General features: G+C 43.7%; 1 protein-coding gene across 1 annotated transcript; it reads right to left on the bottom strand.

The window, feature by feature from the left end:
• Positions 1-1,647: 1,647 nt before the first annotated feature.
• LOC123058119 (uncharacterized) lies at positions 1,648-3,609 on the bottom strand. The gene is made up of 2 exons (XM_044480945.1): positions 2,680-3,609; positions 1,648-2,334 (listed from the first exon to the last, which is right to left on the bottom strand). Exons 1-2 carry the CDS (start codon positions 3,414-3,416, stop codon positions 1,671-1,673), a joined length of 1,401 nt encoding a protein of 466 aa, XP_044336880.1. The 5' UTR covers positions 3,417-3,609; the 3' UTR covers positions 1,648-1,670.
• Positions 3,610-20,033: the final 16,424 nt, after the last annotated feature.

Raw genomic sequence — 20,033 nt, 5'->3', positions numbered from 1 at the left:
CCCGTCTCTAGAACACTACAGAGGGGGCACATGCCATCGCCCGGACTGCTGCGCTTAAGGACCTCAGTCCTTGAGGGCAAGCGGTTCCGGAGCAGCTGCTAGACGAATATATTTATTTTAAGCGGCACAGGGGCCTTCCACAGTGGTGGCCGGAGCGTGACACAACGCCTGATATGCCGAACTAATGGAGAATTCTCCCCCATGAGACAATGTCAGGGGATTATGGATAGCCCCAACGGGACGGCCGAAGGAGAGACTCCAGGAGACAATGTCAGGGGACTGTGGATAGCCCCGACGGGACGGCCAAAGGAGAGAGACTCCATGAGACAATGTCAGGGGACTGTGATAGCCCCGACAGGACGGCGGCCCTCAGTCTGTCCCATTCCAGAGCCTCCTCCTGGCCAAATGCTCGGCAGAACGCGATATTCCACTGGGCCACGCCACGGAAACCAGAATATACGGGTCCGAACAAATAGCAAAAAGGCTAGGGAAACCAATGCGTAGTGGCTCATCACCCAACAAATGATCGAGCCAGAATTGAGTGTCATTCCCATTCCCAACCGAGAAGGTGGCACCGAGCCGGATCTCATGCTTAATCTTCTGGATAGATTTCCAGAATTGAGACCCAGCTACGCGCGAGCATGTCTAAGAGGGGCGCACCCCGCAAGTATTTGGCAACCACAAACCGCCCTCTCCACGCAAGATCCGCCAGACGCAATGCAACATCAGGGCGACATTCATGTGCCGAGAGGCCGTCATACCTAGCCCACCTCGATCTTTAGGTAAGCAGATGTCCGCCCATTTGACCATGTGGTATTTTGGGCGGCCATCGGCAGCCTGCCAGAAGAACCTTGCCAGCTCCTTATGATATCACTCCGTGGTAGAAGAGCCGCTTACCCACTGGTGATGAAGATGAACTCAAAGATGCACACCAACATGATTTCCTTGGAGCTGGAAAATAAGAACTGACAACATGAAATTAACAACTCAATAATGTAATATACAAGATATCTCATTACAAACAAAGTGGAACAAAAAACAATGATGCTCCTAGCAGTTATAGGTTGGAAACTTTCCATTATCAACACGAACCATGAGGCCAACATATTTACCAAAATGACAAGTTTTTTTGAAGATAAAAAGCAAGAACAGGTATAATTATGCATGCACGCTCTTAATCGAAGTGGGGTATGTATGTTGCTGATGAGAAACTCTGAAGACAACACGAGCAAGCCAAATGTGACCTAGGCAATCAATAAACAAGTTCCATCCTTCAGCAATGGAGGCAAGTGGATGCCACCATACTTGTAAAATTTACACACAGACTAGAGGGATATTATGGAAAGAAACAAAATGGTGATTAACTTAAGAAATCTAACTAAGAAACTAACCTGTGAGCCAATAGAATTTCTAAACAATGCTACAGCAACAAGCCAATCCTATTCTTTGAGCCAAGATGACTAGCCTGATGAATTATATATGGATAAATCAATCAGTTCACAAACGAAATTTTGCTGGAGCATAACACTGCTTACATGTCCTTCGGCAATTCAAGCTGTAAACAAGTTTGTCTTGTCAAGGTAGCAGACATTAAAACAACATGGAGTCAAAGACAAGTACAACATAGGTCTTGAGGACTCAAAACTGTTTGAAACAAATAAGCTGGCTAGCTAGCCTTCAACATGGGCTTTCAGTTTGTTTTCTGGGAAATCTGCTATCAAACAAGGTGTGTACAGAAAAGACTTTTTTATGTCTCCCGCGTGCCCAGCGTGGTAGTCATTGGGCCATATATTACCCAAATCCTGCACTATTGAGGTATTCAGATGGTAGGCCACTGCTCTTCTTAGCGAAAGAAGATCCAAGAAGATGACTTCTTTGTAAGGATGAAATCCAAGAAAACTAACATAGGGTAAGTAGCTCTCTACGACCTCAGATTCATTGTCACCTATATTATCGTTGTCGGAATCCCATTCGACTTCACTCTTCACAAAAGAATTGTTGCTGTGATCTTCATCCATGTTAACATCATTTAAATCCTGTTGACCATAGTGTTCAACATTCATAGCATCCTGTAAACTCCAGGGTCCCTCCTTTTCCCCACAATGCCACATTACACGTGATAAACTCTGGTCAAGGTCAATGTGATGCTTCAACGCCCACTCCATCGTACCACATGAATCGTCAAGGATCCAAACACGAAGGTTGGTCCGATCACGAAATGTTGCACAACATAGCCCTTCCCTTGACCGTCCTAGATGAAGCTCATCATAGTCTGATTCCTCAATATCTGTTGGCATTTTAATCACCCGATACTTATTATTTGACAAGGATATTCTGCAAAACATTAAACCATCAACAATACATTTAACATTGGTGGAATTGCTTAATCTTTCAAGAGGAAAAGCAGGGCAAGAAAGATGCAGATGGACGCAACTACACGTGGAAACATGAACTCAGAGAAAATATGTTTAAAGGTCATATATTGTATCCAAATATCAAACATAGAGCAATGATATATTTAGTGCTACAAATATATAACAGGCTCGATTCACAAAATAAATAAATATGACAGGCTCATGGAGAAGACATTCGCGTTACAAATACATACATATGAGCAGATGACTAAATTCAGAAATCATTGCATTGGAGTAACACAACTGAATTGCATGTGGTGCTTACCTCATAACAGTGAATCCACCGTTGCACTGCACAAATAACATGCCGTGCCAATAAGTGCTGCAGCTATTTGACGTCCAGTGCAACACCTCGTCGGAAGCCATCCCTGCAGCCTCGCCTTCCCGGAGAAACGCCCTCTGTTCCCACTGCCCCGTGCGTGATGAAAACAAGCACAACACCCATGTGGATGCTGGCCATTCCTTGGACGGCTCGGGCTGGCCCCTCTCCTCTGGGAGAGGCGTTTGAGGGACGAGCAAGATCTCATAGTGCAATGACTCGGTTGGATCAAACGCAAGGTGCGGCCGGACGATCCCCCCCTCCCTCTTCCTCTCCGGCGGCGGGGGCAAGCGTGCCCGCCACTGCGTCGCGGGGTTGGCCACCTGGAGCCCTAGCCTGTCTCGGTAAAGCAGGAGCCCATTACAGTGACCCTCGATGTGAGTATAGGTCCACTGGTAGGGGTCGGGGGGAAGACGATGGAAGTTGAGCTTGCCCAAGATATCATCCGGCACCATGGAGGGGTGAGAGAGGAAACCCGGGTAAGAGGCCTCGTTATACTCGAGGAAGATGCCACGCACCGAGTGCGGCAGGAGCTCCGGGAGCAGCAGCCGGCGGCCATCGACGATGGAGCGCCACGCCTTGCAGACGCACCGCGAGGTGGCGAGGCTGCGCGGCAGGAGGCGGCGGAGGATTTCCGCGAGGGCGTCCTCGGGCAGCGCCACGCCCATCGGATCGCCTTCCATCCCGATCCGGCGACCAAGCCGGTGATGTGTCCTCCGGAACGACGCGCTCGTTGAGATCGCCGAGGGTTTCCAGGATCTCGGATCAGGTGAGATCAAGCATGAGAATTGTTCGTCGATGTTGATTGAGATCGCCGACGGTTTGGGTAGCAGGATGGAGAGGATTTTCAGATCTGGGATTTAATAGCTTCCCCGGAATGATGACCGTCGTCGTGAGAGCCTATAAACCTTCGCGCTTAAGCATTGACGGTCGGGTGTGCGCGTCGGCACTCGGCAGCAGGCATTGCGTGCTCAGTTTTTTTTTTTTTTTGAGGGAGCGTACTCAGCTTAACCGTCCAGGGGGAGAAAATGGGAATTCCCTAACGGACGCTCATTGCGTCGAAATGTCGCCGTTTCGCACAGGGAGACCTAGCGATCCCTCGTCTTGGGCTGGCCCGTTTATTGCTTCAGCGATCTTGGTTTCGGGAACTCTCTAGAGGTTTCTGGACGGGGTTTTCCGGTTTTGGGAACCTTCCTGAGCCGGTTTTTATTTTCTTCTTGCTACCTTTCTTTTTTCTTTTTTTTTAATTTTTCCTGTTTATATTTATATTATCTACTCTTTCCTTTTTTTCTGTTTATTTTTCGTTCCGTTTTTCCTTTTTTTCTTTCATATTCATTTCCTTTTTCCAAGCTTTATTTTAGTTTTCTTTCTTTCCTTTTTTATTTTCCCTTTTTTCCTGCTTATTTTGTTTGAAAATTGCAAATATTGTTTAAAATTATCAAAAAACGTTCTTGTTTTTGAAATTTGTTCATAGTTTAAAAAAATGTTCAAGTTTCAAAAATGTTCTTGTTTTCAAAATTTTGTTCACATTTTTCAAAAAATGTTCGTTCTTCAAGAAATTCTGGGATTTCAAAAAATATTCTCGTTTCCAATATATATTCCAGCTTTGCAAATTTGTTCACAAATTCAAGAAATGCTCATGTTTTAAAATTTTGTTCTCAAATTCAAATAATGATTGGGACTTTGGAAAAATGTTCACATTTATTAAATTTTGTTCACTGATTCAAAAAATGGGAATTTCCAAAAAATGTTCCCCCTTTTCAAATTTGTTCACATCATCAAAATGTTCATGTTTTTCAAAATTTGACGCCTAATTCGAAAAATGTTCAGGGGAATTCAAAAAGTGTTCATGTCTTGAAAATTATGTTCATAAAATTTGAAAAATGTTCGCGGTTTCAATTTTTTGTTCCTGCTTTTAGAAAATGTTTTGCATTTTCAAGAAATTCTTCTTCATTTTGAAAACAAAATCTAATTTTCATGTTGTTCCTTGTTTTTTTGGAAAAAAGTTTGAGATTCCCAAAAATGTTTCAAGTTTTATTTTTTTGCTATGAAATATGAAAATGTTGCATTTCAAAACATATTATCTTTTTTTAAAAGAAAATCACATTCAAAATTTTAAAAATAGTTTTAAATCTGTTTTGGCTTATATCGTATAAGGCAGACTTCCATTTTTATGTAGGAAATCCCAGGAATTATGGTGGCTATTAGTGTCCCTCACCTGCTGTAGGTCATTTGTTCGATACCTGCCGCTGTTGTATGTTTCTCTATGTATGACGCTGTAATAGTAACATGAGAAGTTGACTGTTGCGTTGGCTAGCACATCGCGCCATGGAACACAAAGTCGCTGGATCGAATCCTAGTTCAAGCGTGCTCTAATTTTTTTTTTTTGCGTTATTTCATCTCGCGATCGTGCCACCGGAAATGGGCCAACCCAGGCTAGCGGCGCCCTGTGCGAAACGTCGGCACTTTGCCGCAGCGAGCGGCATATAGGAGGTCTCGGCTATTTGCCACCTTCGATATTGGGCTTCGCAAAACTGCCACTCTCAATATTGGCTTCGCAAAAATGCCATCTAGCCCGTGTGCACCTGGATTACCATGCCATTTCCTCTTTTCCATCGTTTTCCCTTTTCTTTTCTCATTTTCTGCCACCTGAAGAGACCAAGATACCCCTAGCATGTGCGCACGTACTAGTTTCACGATCTGCTTTGTTTTTACCATCCAACTTGAAACAACGCCATTCAGAGCGTGCCGCCCGCCGAGATCATCGCTCACGAGTTCTCCAAACCCCCTCCTCCCCAAGATCCACCGGCTCCTCTTCTACCTGTGCATTGTGGGGCTGATTTTGCTTGCGGATTTGCTTGTAAGTGCGTCGCTGATTTGTCTAGGCGTCGCATGCTGTCAATCGCTGCCCTGCGCATTGATCTCCAGATCGCTGGGTTCTGCAGCGGCAGAATGGAATCCAATCCTTCTACATAGTATTCTTCTACCTATACCTTTGGTTATGTCATTACTTGTGTTAATCTGCACATCAGAGACAACTTATAATTAGTCGAGGTATACTAGGGAAAACTGAGAATATGTAAATTCTATTCTGCATAGTTCAGTTAGCATGATGTCGTGTTATCCTACATGCCATTGGAACCACATTAGATTCAGGCAAAGTGTACTAGGGAATTTTCTGAATCTCTTAATTTCTAAATGCTACAGTACTAGTTTAGTATGGTGGTTAACAAATAACTATCATGATGATGCCTCCTTTTTCCTAAAATGGAAGATTTGATGTTCTCCCTTTCTGTATGCTACATATATGCGTTAGTAAATCATGATTCATGACCATGATTTTTGACTTGTTTACGACCGCTAACTCAATCTCGTGTTCATGTTTTTCTAACTGTGTCAACTAGGCGTGATTCCGAGGTCGTGTTGGCAAGCGGTACTGATATTCCATTGTTATTCACTGATGCTTCTTCAACTGTACAAACAATAATACCTATCCTGGAAGTCGATTGGGATAACATACAAATAGTAGAGACACATGATGATGAAGGTAGAATTGAGCTGGTGAGTAAAGATCAACTATGTGAGATTTTGGGCTTGAAGGATGAGGAAGAGAGATCAAAGACGACTGAACCAAAGGGTCGTAGAATGGTTGAGCAGGCGGGTGATACTAAAGGACCACCCAAAAATGGATAAGGACCACCCAAAAATGGAACTTGGCACTATGTACCCATCAATGAAGGAATTCAGGCTAGCAGTGAGGCAATTTGCCATTAATGAGGAGTTTGATCTAGGCACAGAAAAGACAGATAAGAAGAGATTTAGAGGGTTCTGGAAGTAAAGTGAAGATTGCCCTTGGAGAATTGTTGGGAGCCTACAAGATGATAAGTGCACTATAAAGGTGAAATATGGATAACTATCTGACCTCCATTTATTATTTAAATTATGTATGTGTCTATTTCTATGTCCTATTGTACTACATAACTTCCATTCATTTTAAAATTCTATATCTGCAGGTCACAGTTTTAGTTGATCAACATGATTGTATTTCAAGCAGCAGGGTGAAGACCATAACACTATCTCAGAATTGGGTAGCTAGCAAGTCCGTGAGTATCCTTAGGGATTCACCAAATATGGGTGCTAAAGAATTGCAGAAAAAGTTGCATGAACAATACCCTACCACAATTTCATATGACACAGTTTGGAGGGGTAGAGAAAAAGCTCTTGCGGAGGTTTATGGTAAATGGGAAGAGAGTTTTGAGATGTTATACAGATGGAAGAGGCCGAGGTACTGAAGAGGTCACCTGAAAGTGTTGTGGAGATTGAAGTACTAGAAACAGATGGTAATGTGTATTTTCATCGGTTTTTTTGTGCACTTAAACCATGCATTGATGGTTTTCTAGAAGGGTGTAGGCCATATACGTGCAGCCGCCTTGCTTTCTTGCTGGGAGAAAATACTTCTTCACAAGCCACAACAAGTACTCCAGAGAGGATGCCCACTGCAGCTCCAGCAAAGAAGTTGACTCCAAAGAGGATGCTACAAATTGGATGAATGATCTCTATGCAATTGATGTTACAGTTATTTGAGATGTGAACTCAGAAGTAGTTTTCTTCTATGTGAACTCAGTTTCTCCAATTTCCGTGAGCCGTGAGATATTTTTTTCAGATGTGAACTCATTTCACTTTTATCTATGAACTCGTCGTTTTATTTTGTGAGATGTGAACTTTGTTCGGATTAATCTATGATGTGACCTCTTGATTTTCTGATCTACTAGCTCCTCCCCTGCATCAATCTATGAATCATGGTTGTTGCATTCATATGTATCTCCTTTGTCAATATACTAAAATTTGAGGTCTACATGTTTTTGCCACTTCTAGCTACAATTCAGTTTCCTATCCTTGAAACAAGCTACAACAAGTGCAGCAGATGGGTAGACTTAAATTTGTGGCATTCCTTTCTTGTATTGTTACTCAGTTGACCTAGGCTGTGAAACTAAACATGGCATCATATTCTTAACGTAACTTTCAAATTTCAATCTAAGAACAAGTAAATGATTGCATCAAACATGACTTACAGGTGACTTGCATTCTCCATTTTCAGCACCTGGGCATGCGTCCATCTCCTCCTCACGGCCACAAGTCAATGCCGCCATGACTCCACTACCGATGTTGTTCAGTAACGCCCTCGCCACTACATGTTCACTGGTGTTCAAGGACACGAAGTCGTCGGCGCACCTCTCTAGCATTCCACACGGCGAGCTCCGCCAGCACGCAGGCGAGGGCGAGCTGTGGTTGCTTGTGCAGGGCCTAGGCGGTGAGCTACGGCGGCTCGCGCAGGCATTAGCGAGCCGAGGCCGAGCTGTCCCCTCTCATGCAGACTTGGACGAGCACCGGCGGCGAGCTAGGAGAGCTCGAGCAGGCATAAGCGAGGTGACGGCGAGCTCCGCAGGCGTGGGCTAGCAACGACGGGCAACGGTGAGCTGCGGTTGCTGGCGCAGCCGTGGGGGAGCCAGGGCGGTGAGGTGCGGTGACTCGCAGTGGCATCAGTAAGCTACGACGGCAGGCTATGGAGACAAGGACGAGCGCCTTAGAGCAAATCTGACCCAACTAGTCCACGCAAGCATCAGATGAGATAAGGTTGAAAATATCTGGGAGTATTTTGGTCTCTTCAGGTGGAAGAAAATGAGAAAAGAAAATGAAAAGTAATGGAAAAGAGGAAATGACATGATAATCCAAGTGCACACGGGCTGGATGGCATTTTTGTGAAGCCAATATTGACAGTGGCAGTTTTGCGAAGCCCAATGTCGAAAGTGGCAAATAGCCGATTTTCTTGTCGAGCGGAGATGCTGGGAGTGGTTAGATACGGGCCGAAGGCCATCCTTGTAACCCTCGCTCGGCCCGTGGCAACGTTTTTTTGAAGAGATTAAGTTTTTTGAAATTTGAGAATAATTTTGGAAAATCGAGAATATTTTATGAATTTTGTAACATTTTTTAAAATTCATAAAAAATGAACTTTTTTGAAAAGTCATTGATTTTTTTTATTTCCTGAACATTTTTTCAATATCGTGAACTTTTCTTAAAATCAACAATGTTTTTTAATCCATAAACATTTTATGATTTCCAATTTTTATTAAATCATTAACATTTTTTCAAATTCACAAAAATATGTTTTTAAGTAAATTCTCAAATTTCTAAATTATTTCACAAAAGAAATACATAAAAGCAAAAAATAATGAAATGAAAAAACAGGGGCATCCCACCTTGCATTTGGGCCCGCCCTAAAAGGCGCGCATGGATAGACCTCCTCCCAATGCCTTTAGCGCCAGGGAGGGGGGGAACCGGTGCTCACCCGTAACCCTCATGGGCTGGCTTACTATGGAGGCAAGCGCTCAATAGGAACACCTCCCATTTTCCTAGTTCCCTTGTTGCACTTGAATGGTCACGGATTTTTAAAAAAATGCAAATTTCTTTAAAAACCAGGAATTCAGAAAAAGGTTTACGGATTTTAAAACATTACAGAGGAAACGAATCATGGATTTGCAAAACTACAAAAATGAAAAAAACACGAAAATGAAAAAAATTATGATCGCCGAGGGTTTTGAGGATCTCGGATCAGGTGAGAGCAAGCAGGAGAAGGTTGTTCGTCGATGTTGATTGAGATCGTCGAGGGTTTGGGTAGCTGTATGGAGAGGATTTTCTTGGGATCTCGGATCAGGTGAGATCAAGCAGGAGGAGGTTGTTCATCGATGTTGAGATCGACCGAGGGTTTGGGTAGCAGGATGGAGAGGATTTTTAGATCTGGGATTTAATAGCTTCCCCGGAATGATGATCGTCATCGTGAGAGCCTATAAACCTTCGCACTTAAGCATTGACGGTCGGTGTGTGCGCATCGGCATAAGACTTTTTTTTAGAAAAAGGCAGCATGCATTCAGTTCCGAGCGTGCCACTGCCACAACGTTGCCATGGGCCGAGCTTAGGCCGACTCCAACGCTAGACCCTATCGAACATCCGTTTCATCCGGAAATCATTTGTTTGGAGTGGAAATAGGATGACAGATGTCCGTGATGGGCCGGCTTGGTTTCGAGGCGCCCAACGCGCGGCCCCAACCGCAACTTGTTCGCGGTGGACAAAGAAAATAATACACACAAAAGCAAAATAAGACATTTAAACTTAGGTAAAAAACTTGAAAACATAATTAAAAGTTCACCGTCCTCACAGCCCAACCACAACACTTGGTTTAATTAAACATAAAATGCAAAAAACAAGCAAAAGATAAATGCGGCCTCCCCGCGCGCCACAGAAGACCTCGTGGTTGCCTGATGTCGTTGCAGCCGTTGTCTTCAGGCGCCACCATCCTCGTCGTCGCTCGTGAGGTCGATGTAGGGTGGGGGCGTCCAAAGGTGCGGCGGCGGCCCCCAGATTGGGCCAGGGGCGTACTGTGCACACGGCCGAGGAGGTCTGGCGTTGGCAGTGGGGGTGGCGACTGATGACCCACAAGTATAGGGGATCTGTCGTAGTCCTTTCGATAAGTAAGAGTAGCGAACCCAACGAGGAGTAGAAGGAAATGACAAGCAGTATTCATGAAAGTATTCTCTGCAAGCACTGAAATTATCGGTAACAGATAGTTGTGTGATAAAATAATTCATAACGGGTAATAAGTAACAAGAGTAACTAAGGTGCAGCAAGGTGGCCCAATCCTTTTTGTAGCAAAGGACAAGCCTGGATGAACTCGTATATAAAGCAAAGCGCTCCCATGGGCACATGGAAATTACTGTCAAGTTAGTTTTCATCATGCTTATATGATTCACGTTCATTACTTTGATAATTTGATATGTGGGTGGACCGGTGCTTGGGTGCTGCCCTTTCTTGGACAAGCCTCCCACTTATGATTAACCCCTCTCGCAAGCATCCGCAACTACGAAAGAAGAATTAAGATAAATCTAACCATAGCATTAAACATATGGATCCAAATCAGCCCCTTACGAAGCAATGTATAAACTAGGGTTTAAGCTTCTATTACTCTAGCAACCCATCATCTACTTATTACTTCCCAATGCTTTTCCCTAGGCCCAAATCATGGTGAAGTGTCATGTATTCGACGTTCACATAACACCACTAGAGGATAGACAACATACATCTCACCAAAATATCGAACGAATACTGAATTCACATGATTACATATAACAAGACTTCTCACATGTCCTCAGGAACACACGTAACTACTCACAAAGAATATTCATGTTCATAATCAAAGGAGTATTAATTATCATTAAGGATCTGAACATATGATCTTCCACCGAATAAACTAACTAGCATCAACTACAAGGAGTAATCAACACTACTAGCAACCGACAGGTACCAATCTAAGGTTTTGAGACAAAGCTCGGATACAAGAGATGAACTAGGGTTTGGAGATGAGATGGTGCTGGTGAAGATGTTGATGGAGATTGACCCCCTCTCGATGAGAGGATCATTGGTGATGACGATGGCTTCGATTTCCTCCTCCGGGAGTGAAGTTTCCTCGGCAGAACACCCTAGATTGGTTCTGCCCAAGTTCCGCCTCGAGACGGTAGCACTTCGTCCCAAAAGCTTCCTCTTGATTTTTTTCCAGATCAAAACACACCATATAGCTGAAGATGGGCACCGGAGGCCTTCCAAAGGGCCCACAAGGCAGGGGACGCGCCCAGGGGGTTAGGGCGCGCCCCACCCTTGTGGATGGCTGGTGCGTCCCCTCTGGTGCTTTTTTCGCCCAATATTTTATATATATTTCAAAATAATTCTCCGTGAAGTTTCAGAACTTTTGGAGTTGTGCAGAATAGGTCTATAATATTTGCTCCGTTTCCAGCCCAGAATTTCAGCTGTCGGCATTCTCCTCTTCATGTAAACCTTGTAAAATAAAAGAGAAAATGCATAAGTATTGTGCTATAATGTGTAATAACAACCATAATGCAATAAATATCAATATAAAAGCATGATGCAAAATGGACATATCAACTCCCCCAACCTTAGACCTCGCTTGTCCTCAAGCGAAAGCCGAAATCGAAAAATATGCCCACATGTTTAGAGATAAAGGTGTCGATAAAATAAAATTCGGACATGAGGGCATCATGATCATCTTTAGAACAACAACATATTTTGTCATATAATTTATTATGCTAAAGTAACAATTCATTCACAAGGTAAAATATGAATCAGAAACTTTATTGAAAACTAACAAACTATTGTTGGAAATATGCCCTAGAGGCAATAATAAAAGTGTTATTATTATATTTACTTGTTCATGATAATTGTCTTTTATTCATGCTATAACTGTATTATTCGGAAATCGTAATACACGTGTGAATACATAGACCACAATATGTCCCTAGTGAGCCTCTAGTTGACTAGCTCGTTGTGATCAACAGATAGTCATGGTTTCCTGGCTATGGACATTGGATGTCGTTGATAACGGGATCACATCATTAGGAGAATGATGTGATGGACAAGACCCAATCCTAAGCCTAGCACAAAGATCGTATAGTTCGTTTGCTAGAGCTTTGCCAATGTCAAGTATCTCTTCCTTCGACCATGAGAGCGTGTAACTCCTGAATACCGTAGGAGTGCTTTGGGTGTATCAAACGTCACAACGTAACTGGGTGACTATAAAGGTGCACTACAGGTATCTCCGAAAGTATCTATTGTTTTATGCGGATCGAGACTGGGATTTGTCACTCCGTGTAAACGGAGAGGTATCTCTGGGCCCACTCGGTAGGACATCATCATATGCGCAATGTGACCAAGGAGTTGATCACGGGATGATGTGTTACGGAACGAGTAAAGTGACTTGCCGGTAACGAGATTGAACAAGGTATTGGATACCGACGATCGAATCTCGGGCAAGTAACATACCGATAGACAAAGGGAATTGAATACGGGATTGATTAAGTCCTTGACATCGTGGTTCATCCGATGAGATCATCGTGGAACATGTGGGAGCCATCATGGGTATCCAGATCCCGCTGTTGGTTATTGACCGGAGAACGTCTCGGTCATGTCTGCATGTCTCCCGAACCCGTAGGGTCTACACACTTAAGGTTCGATGACGCTAGGGTTATAAAGGAAGTTTGTATGTGGTTACCGAATGTTGTTCGGAGTCCCGGATGAGATCCCGGACGTCACGAGGAGTTCCGGAATGGTCCGGAGGTAAAGATTTATATATGGGAAGTCCTATTTTGGCCACCGGAAAATGTTCGGGATTTTTCGGTATTGTACCGGGAAGGTTCTAGAAGGTTCCGGAGTGGGGCCCACCTGCATGGGGGGACCCACATGAACGTGGGTAGTGGGGGCAAGGCCCCACACCCCTGGTCAAGGCGCACCAAGATCCCCCCTTAGAAGGAATAAGATCATATCCCGAAGGGATAAGATCAAGATCCCTAAAAAGGGGGGATAACAATCGGTGGGGAAGGAAATGATGGGATTTCTTTCCTCCCACCTTGGCCAACGCCCCAATGGACTTGGAGGGCAAGAAACCAGCCCCTCCACCCCTATATATAGTGGGGAGGCGCATGGGAGCTATAGACGAAGTTCTGGCGCAGCCCTCCCCCTCTCCCAAGTACTCCTCCTCTCCCGCGGTGCTTGGCGAAGCCCTGCAGGATTGCCACGCTCCTCCACCACCACCACGCCGTTGTGCTGCTGCTGGATGGAGTCTTCCTCAACCTCTCCCTCTCTCCTTGCTGGATCAAGGCGTGGGAGACGTCACCGGGCTGTACGTGTGTTGAACGCGGAGGTGCCGTGCGTTCGGCACTTGATCATCGGTGATTTGAATCACGACGAGTACGACTCCATCAACCCCGTTCACTTGAACGCTTCCGCTTAGCGATCTACAAGGGTATGTAGATGCACTCTCTTTCTACTCGTTGCTGGTCTCTCCATAGATAGATCTTGGTGACACGTAGGAAAATTTTGAATTTCTGCTACGTTCCCCAACAGTGGCATCATGAGCTAGGTCTATTGCGTAGATTCTTTGCACGAGTAGAACACAAAGTAGTTGTGGGCGTTGATGTTGTTCAATATGCTTACCGTTACTAGTCCAATCTTGTTTCGACGGTATTGTGGGATGAAGCGGCCCGGACCGACCTTACACGTACTCTTACGTGAGACAGGTTCCACCGATTGACATGCACTTGGTGCATAAGGTGGCTAGCGGGTGCCAGTCTCTCCCACTTTAGTCGGAACGGATTCGATGAAAAGGGTCCTTATGAAGGGTAAATAGCAATTGGCATATCACGTTGTGGTTTTGCGTAGGTAAGAAACGTTCTTGCTAGAAACCCATAGCAGCCACGTAAAACATGCAAACAACAATTAGAGGACGTCTAACTTGTTTTTGCAGGGTATGCTATGTGATGTGATATGGCCAAGAAGAATGTGATGAATGATATGTGATGTATGAGATTGATCATGTTCTTGTAATAGGATTCACGACTTGCATGTCGATGAGTATGACAACCGGCAGGAGCCATAGGAGTTGTCTTTATTTATTGTATGACCTGCGTGTCATTGAAGAACGCCATGTAAATTACTTTACTTTATTGCTAAACGCGTTAGCCATAGAAGTAGAAGTAGTCGTTGGCGTGACAACTTCATGAAGACACGATGATGGAGATCATGATGATGGAGATCATGGTGTCATGCCGGTGACAAGATGATCATGGAGCCCCGAAGATGAAGATCAAAGGAGCTATATGATATTGGCCATATCATGTCACTACTTATGATTGCATGTGATGTTTATTATGTTTATGCATCTTGTTTACTTAGGACGACGGTAGTAAATAAGATGATCCCTTACAAAATTTCAAGAAGTGTTCTCCCCTAACTGTGCACCGTTGCTACAGTTCGTCGCTTCTAAGCACCACGTGATGATCGGGTGTGATGGATTCTTACGTTCACATACAACGGGTGTAAGACAGTTTTACACAGCGAAAACACTTAGGGTTAACTTGACGAGCCTAGCATGTGCAGACATGGCCTCGGAACACGGAGACCGAAAGGTCGAGCATGAGTCGTATAGTAGATACGATCAACATGAAGATGTTCACCGATGATGACTAGTCCGTCTCACGTGATGATCGGACACGGCCTAGTTGACTCGGATCATGTAATCACTTAGATGACCAGAGGGATGTCTATCTGAGTGGGAGTTCATAAGATGAACTTAATTATCCTGAACATAGTCAAAAGACCTTTTGCAAATTATGTCGTAGCTCGCGCTTTAGTTCTACTGTTTTAGATATGTTCCTAGAGAAAATATAGTTGAAAGTTGATAGTAGCAATTATGCGGACAGTAGAACGCTTATGTCCTTAATGCACTGCTCAGTGTGCTGAACCCCAAACGTCGTTTGTGGATGTTTCGAACATCGAACATACACGTTTTGATAACTACGTGATAGTTCAGTTAAATGGTTTAAGTAGAGGCACCAAAGACGTTTTCGAAACGTCGCGGAACATATGAGATGTTTCAAGGGCTGAAATGGGGATTTCAGGCTCGTGCCCACGTCAAGAGGTATAAGACCTCCGACGATTTTCTTAGCCTGCAAACTAAGGGAGAAAAGCTCAATCGTTGAGCTTGTGCTCAGATTGTCTGAGCACAACAATCACTTGAATCGAGTGGGAGTTGATCCTCCAGATGAGATAGTGATGTTTCCCCAAAGTCATTGCCACCAAGCTGCTAGAGCTTCGTGATGAACTATAACATATCAGGGATAGATATGATGATCCTTGAAATATTCATGATGTTTGACACCGCGAAAGTAGAAATCAAGAAGGAGCATCAATTGTTGATGGTTGGTGAAACCACTAGTTTCAAGAAGGGCAAGGGAACAAAGGGATACTTCATGAAACGGCAATTCAGCTGCTGCTCTAGTGAAGAAACCCAAGGTTGAACCCAAACCCGAGACTAAGTGCTTCTGTAATAAGGGGAACAACCACTGGAGCAGCATTACCCTAGATACTTGGTAGATGAGAAGGCTGGCAAGGTCGATAGAAGTATATTGGATATACATTATGTTAATGTGTACTTTACTAGTACTCCTAGTAGCACCAGGGTATTGGATACCGGTTCGGTTGCTAAGTGTTAGTAACTCGAAATAAAAGCTACGGAATAAACGGAGACTAGCTAAAGGTGAGCTGACGATATATGTTGGAAGTGTTTCCAAGGTTGATATGATCAAGCATCGCACGCTCCCTCTACCACCGAGATTGGTGTTTGCGTTGAGCATAGACATGATTGGATTATGTCTATCGCAATACGGTTATTCATTTAAGGAGAATAATGGTTACTCTATTTTTGAATAATACCTTCAATGGTCTTGCACCTAAAGGAATGGTTTATTGAATCTCGGTCGTAGTGATACACATTTTCATGCCAAAGATAAGATAGTAATGATAGTACCACTTACTTGTGGCACTGCCATGTAAGTCATATGGTATAAAACGCATGAAGAAGCTCCATGTTGATGGATCTTTGGACTCACTCATTTTTGAAAAGTTTGAGACATGCGAACCATGTCTATTGGTATATATGCATGAAGAAACTCCATGCAAATGGACCGTTTGAACTCACTTGATTTTGAATCACTTGAGATATGCAAATCATACCACATGGGCAAGATGACTGAAAAGCCTCGGTTTCAGTAAGATGGAACAAGATAGCAACTTGTTGGAAGTAACACATTTTGATGTGTGCAGTCCAATGAGTGCTGAGGCATGCAGTGAATATCGTTATGTTCTTACTTCACAGATGATTCGAGTAGATGTTGAGATATATTTACTTGATGAAACACAAGTCTGAATTATTGAATGGTTCAAGTAATTTCAGAGTGAAGTTGAAGATCATCGTGACAAGAGGATAAAATGTCTATGATATGATCATAGAGATGAATATCTGAGTTACGAGTTTTGGCACACAATTAAGACATTGTGGAAATTGTTTCGCAATTAATACCGCCTGGAACACCATAGTGTGATGGTGTGTCCGAACATCATAACTGCACCCTATTGGATATGATGCATACCATGATGTCTCTTATCGAATTACCACTATCGTTCATGGGTTAGGCATTAGAGACAACCACATTCACTTTAAATAGGGCACCACGTAATTCCGTTGAGATGACACCGTATGAATTATGGTTTAGAGAAACCTAAGTTGTCGTTTCTTAAAAGTTTGGGGCTACGACGCTTATGTGAAAAAGTTTCAGGCTGATAAGCTAGAACCCAAAGCGGATAAATGCATCTTCATAGGACACCCAAAACAGTTGGGTATACCTCCTGTCTCAGATCCAAAAGCAATAAAGGATTGTTTCTTGAATCAGGTCCTTTCTCGAGGAAAGGTTTCTCTCGAAAGAATTGAGTGGGAGGATGGTGGAGACTTGATGAGGTTATTGAACCATCACTTCAACCAGTGTGTAGCAGGGCACAGGAAGTTGTTCCCGTGGCACCTACACCAATTGAAGTGGAAGCTTATGATAGTGATCATGAAACTTCAGATCAAGTCACTCCCAAACCTCGTAGGATGACAAGGATGCGTACTACTTGAGAGTGGTACGTAATCCTGTCTTGGAAGTCATGTTGCTAGACAACAATGAGCCTACGAGCTATGGAGAAGCGATGGTGGGCCCGGATTCCGATAAATGGCTTGAGGCCATAAAATCCGAGAGAGGATCCATGTATGAAAACAAAGTGAAGACTTTGGCAGAACGGCTCGATGGTCGTAAGGCAAATGAGTACGGATGGATTTTAAAAGGAAGACAGACAATGATGGTAAGAATTACCATTAAGAAAGCTCGACTTGTCGTTAAGATGTTTTCCGACAAGTTCAAGGAGTTGACTACGATGAGATTTTCTCACTCGTAGCGATGCTAAGAGTCTGTTGGAATTATATTAGCGATTACTGCATTATTTATGAAATCTTGCAGATAGGATGTCAAAACATTGTTTCCTCGACGATTTTCTTGAGGAAAGGTTGTATGTGATACAACCGGAAGGTTTTGTCAATCCCGAAAGATGCTAATAAGTATGCAAAGCTCCAGCAATCCTTCTAAGGACTGGAGTGAGCATCTCGGAGTTGGAATGTATGCTTTGATGATGATCAAAGATTTTGGGTTTGTACAAAGTTTATGAGAAACTTGTATTTCCAAAGAAGTGAGTGGGAGCACTATAGAATTTCTGATGAGTATATGTTGTTGACATATTGTTGATCAGAAATGACGTAGAATTTCTGGAAAGCATATAGGGTTATTTTGAAAGTGTTTTTCAATGGAAAGCCTGGATTAAGCTACTTGAACATTGAGCATCAAGATCTATAAGGATAGATCAAAATGCTTAATAATACTTTCAAATGAGCACATACCTTGACATGATCTTGAAGGTGTTCAAGATGGACCAGTCAAAGAAGGAGTTCTTGCCTGAGTTGTAAGGTATGAAGTTAAGACTTAAAGCTCGACCTCGGCAGAATAGAGAGAAAGGACGAAGGTCGTCCCCTATGCTTAAGACATAGGCTCTACAGTATGCCATGCTGAGTACCGCACCTGAAGTGTGCCTTGCCATGAGTCAGTCAAGGGGTACAAGAGTGATCCATGAATGGATCACAGACAGCGGTCAAAGTTATCCTTGGTAACTAGTGGACTAAGGAATTTTCTCGATTATGGAGGTGGTAAAAGAGTTCGTCGTAAAGGTTACGTCGATGCAAGCTTAACACCTATCCGGATAGCTCTAAGAAGAGATACCGGATACGTATTATGGGGCAACAATTTAGAATAGCTCCAAGTAGAACAGTTATTTGGAATAGCTCCAAATAGAGCGTGGTAGCTACATCTAGGAGATGACATAGAGATTTGTAAAGCACACACGGATCTGAAAGGTTCGGACCCGTTGACTAAAACCTCTCTCACAAGCAACATGATCAAACCTAAAACTCTTGGGTATTAGTCACATGGCGATGTGACCTGTGAGTGTTAATCACATGGCGATGTGAACTAGATTATTGACTCTAGTGCAAGTGGGAGACTGTTGGAAATATGCCCTAGAGGCAATAATAAAAGTGTTATTATTATATTTCCTTGTTCATGATAATTGTCTTTTATTCATGCTATAACTGTATTATCCGGAAATCGTAATACACGTGTGAATACATAGACCACAATATGTCCCTAGTGAGCCTCTAGTTGACTAGCTCGTTGTGATCAACAGATAGTCATGGTTTCCTGGCTATGGACATTGGATGTCGTTGATAACGGGATCACATCATTAGGAGAATGATGTGATGGACAAGACCCAATCCTAAGCCTAGCACAAAGATCGTGTAGTTCGTTTGCTAGAGCTTTGCCAATGTCAAGTATCTCTTCCTTCGACCATGAGAGCGTGTAACTCCTGGATACCGTAGGAGTGCTTTGGGTGTATCAAACGTCACAACGTAACTGGGTGACTATAAAGGTGCACTACAGGTATCTCCGAAAGTATCTATTGTTTTATGCGGATCGAGACTGGGATTTGTCACTCCGTGTAAACGGAGAGGTATCTCTGGGCCCACTCGGTAGGACATCATCATATGCGCAATGTGACCAAGGAGTTGATCACGGGATGATGTGTTACGGAACGAGTAAAGTGACTTGCCGGTAACGAGATTGAACAAGGTATTGGATACCGACGATCGAATCTCGGGCAAGTAACATACCGATAGACAAAGGGAATTGAATACGGGATTGATTAAGTCCTTGACATCGTGGTTCATCCGATGAGATCATCGTGGAACATGTGGGAGCCATCATGGGTATCCAGATCCCGCTGTTGGTTATTGACCGGAGAACGTCTCGGTCATGTCTGCATGTCTCCCGAACCCGTAGGGTCTACACACTTAAGGTTCGATGACGCTAGGGTTATAAAGGAAGTTTGTATGTGGTTACCGAATGTTGTTCGGAGTCCCGGATGAGATCCCGGACGTCACGAGGAGTTCCGGAATGGTCCGGAGGTAAAGATTTATATATGGGAAGTCCTATTTTGGCCACCGGAAAATGTTCGGGATTTTTCGGTATTGTACCGGGAAGGTTCTAGAAGGTTCCAGAGTGGGGCCCACCTGCATGGGGGGACCCACATGAACGTGGGTAGTGGGGGCAAGGCCCCACACCCCTGGTCAAGGCGCAACAAGATCCCCCCTTAGAAGGAATAAGATCATATCTCGAAGGATAAGATCAAGATCCCTAAAAAGGGGGGATAACAATCGGTGGGGAAGGAAATGATGGGATTTCTTTCCTCCCACCTTGGCCAAC

This window comes from Triticum aestivum, chromosome 1A (genome assembly GCF_018294505.1).
Source record: "Triticum aestivum cultivar Chinese Spring chromosome 1A, IWGSC CS RefSeq v2.1, whole genome shotgun sequence".
Taxonomy (NCBI): Eukaryota; Viridiplantae; Streptophyta; class Magnoliopsida; order Poales; family Poaceae; genus Triticum; species Triticum aestivum.
Note: the sequence above shows the minus strand (reverse complement) of the source record. Positions and strands in the feature narration are given on the sequence as shown.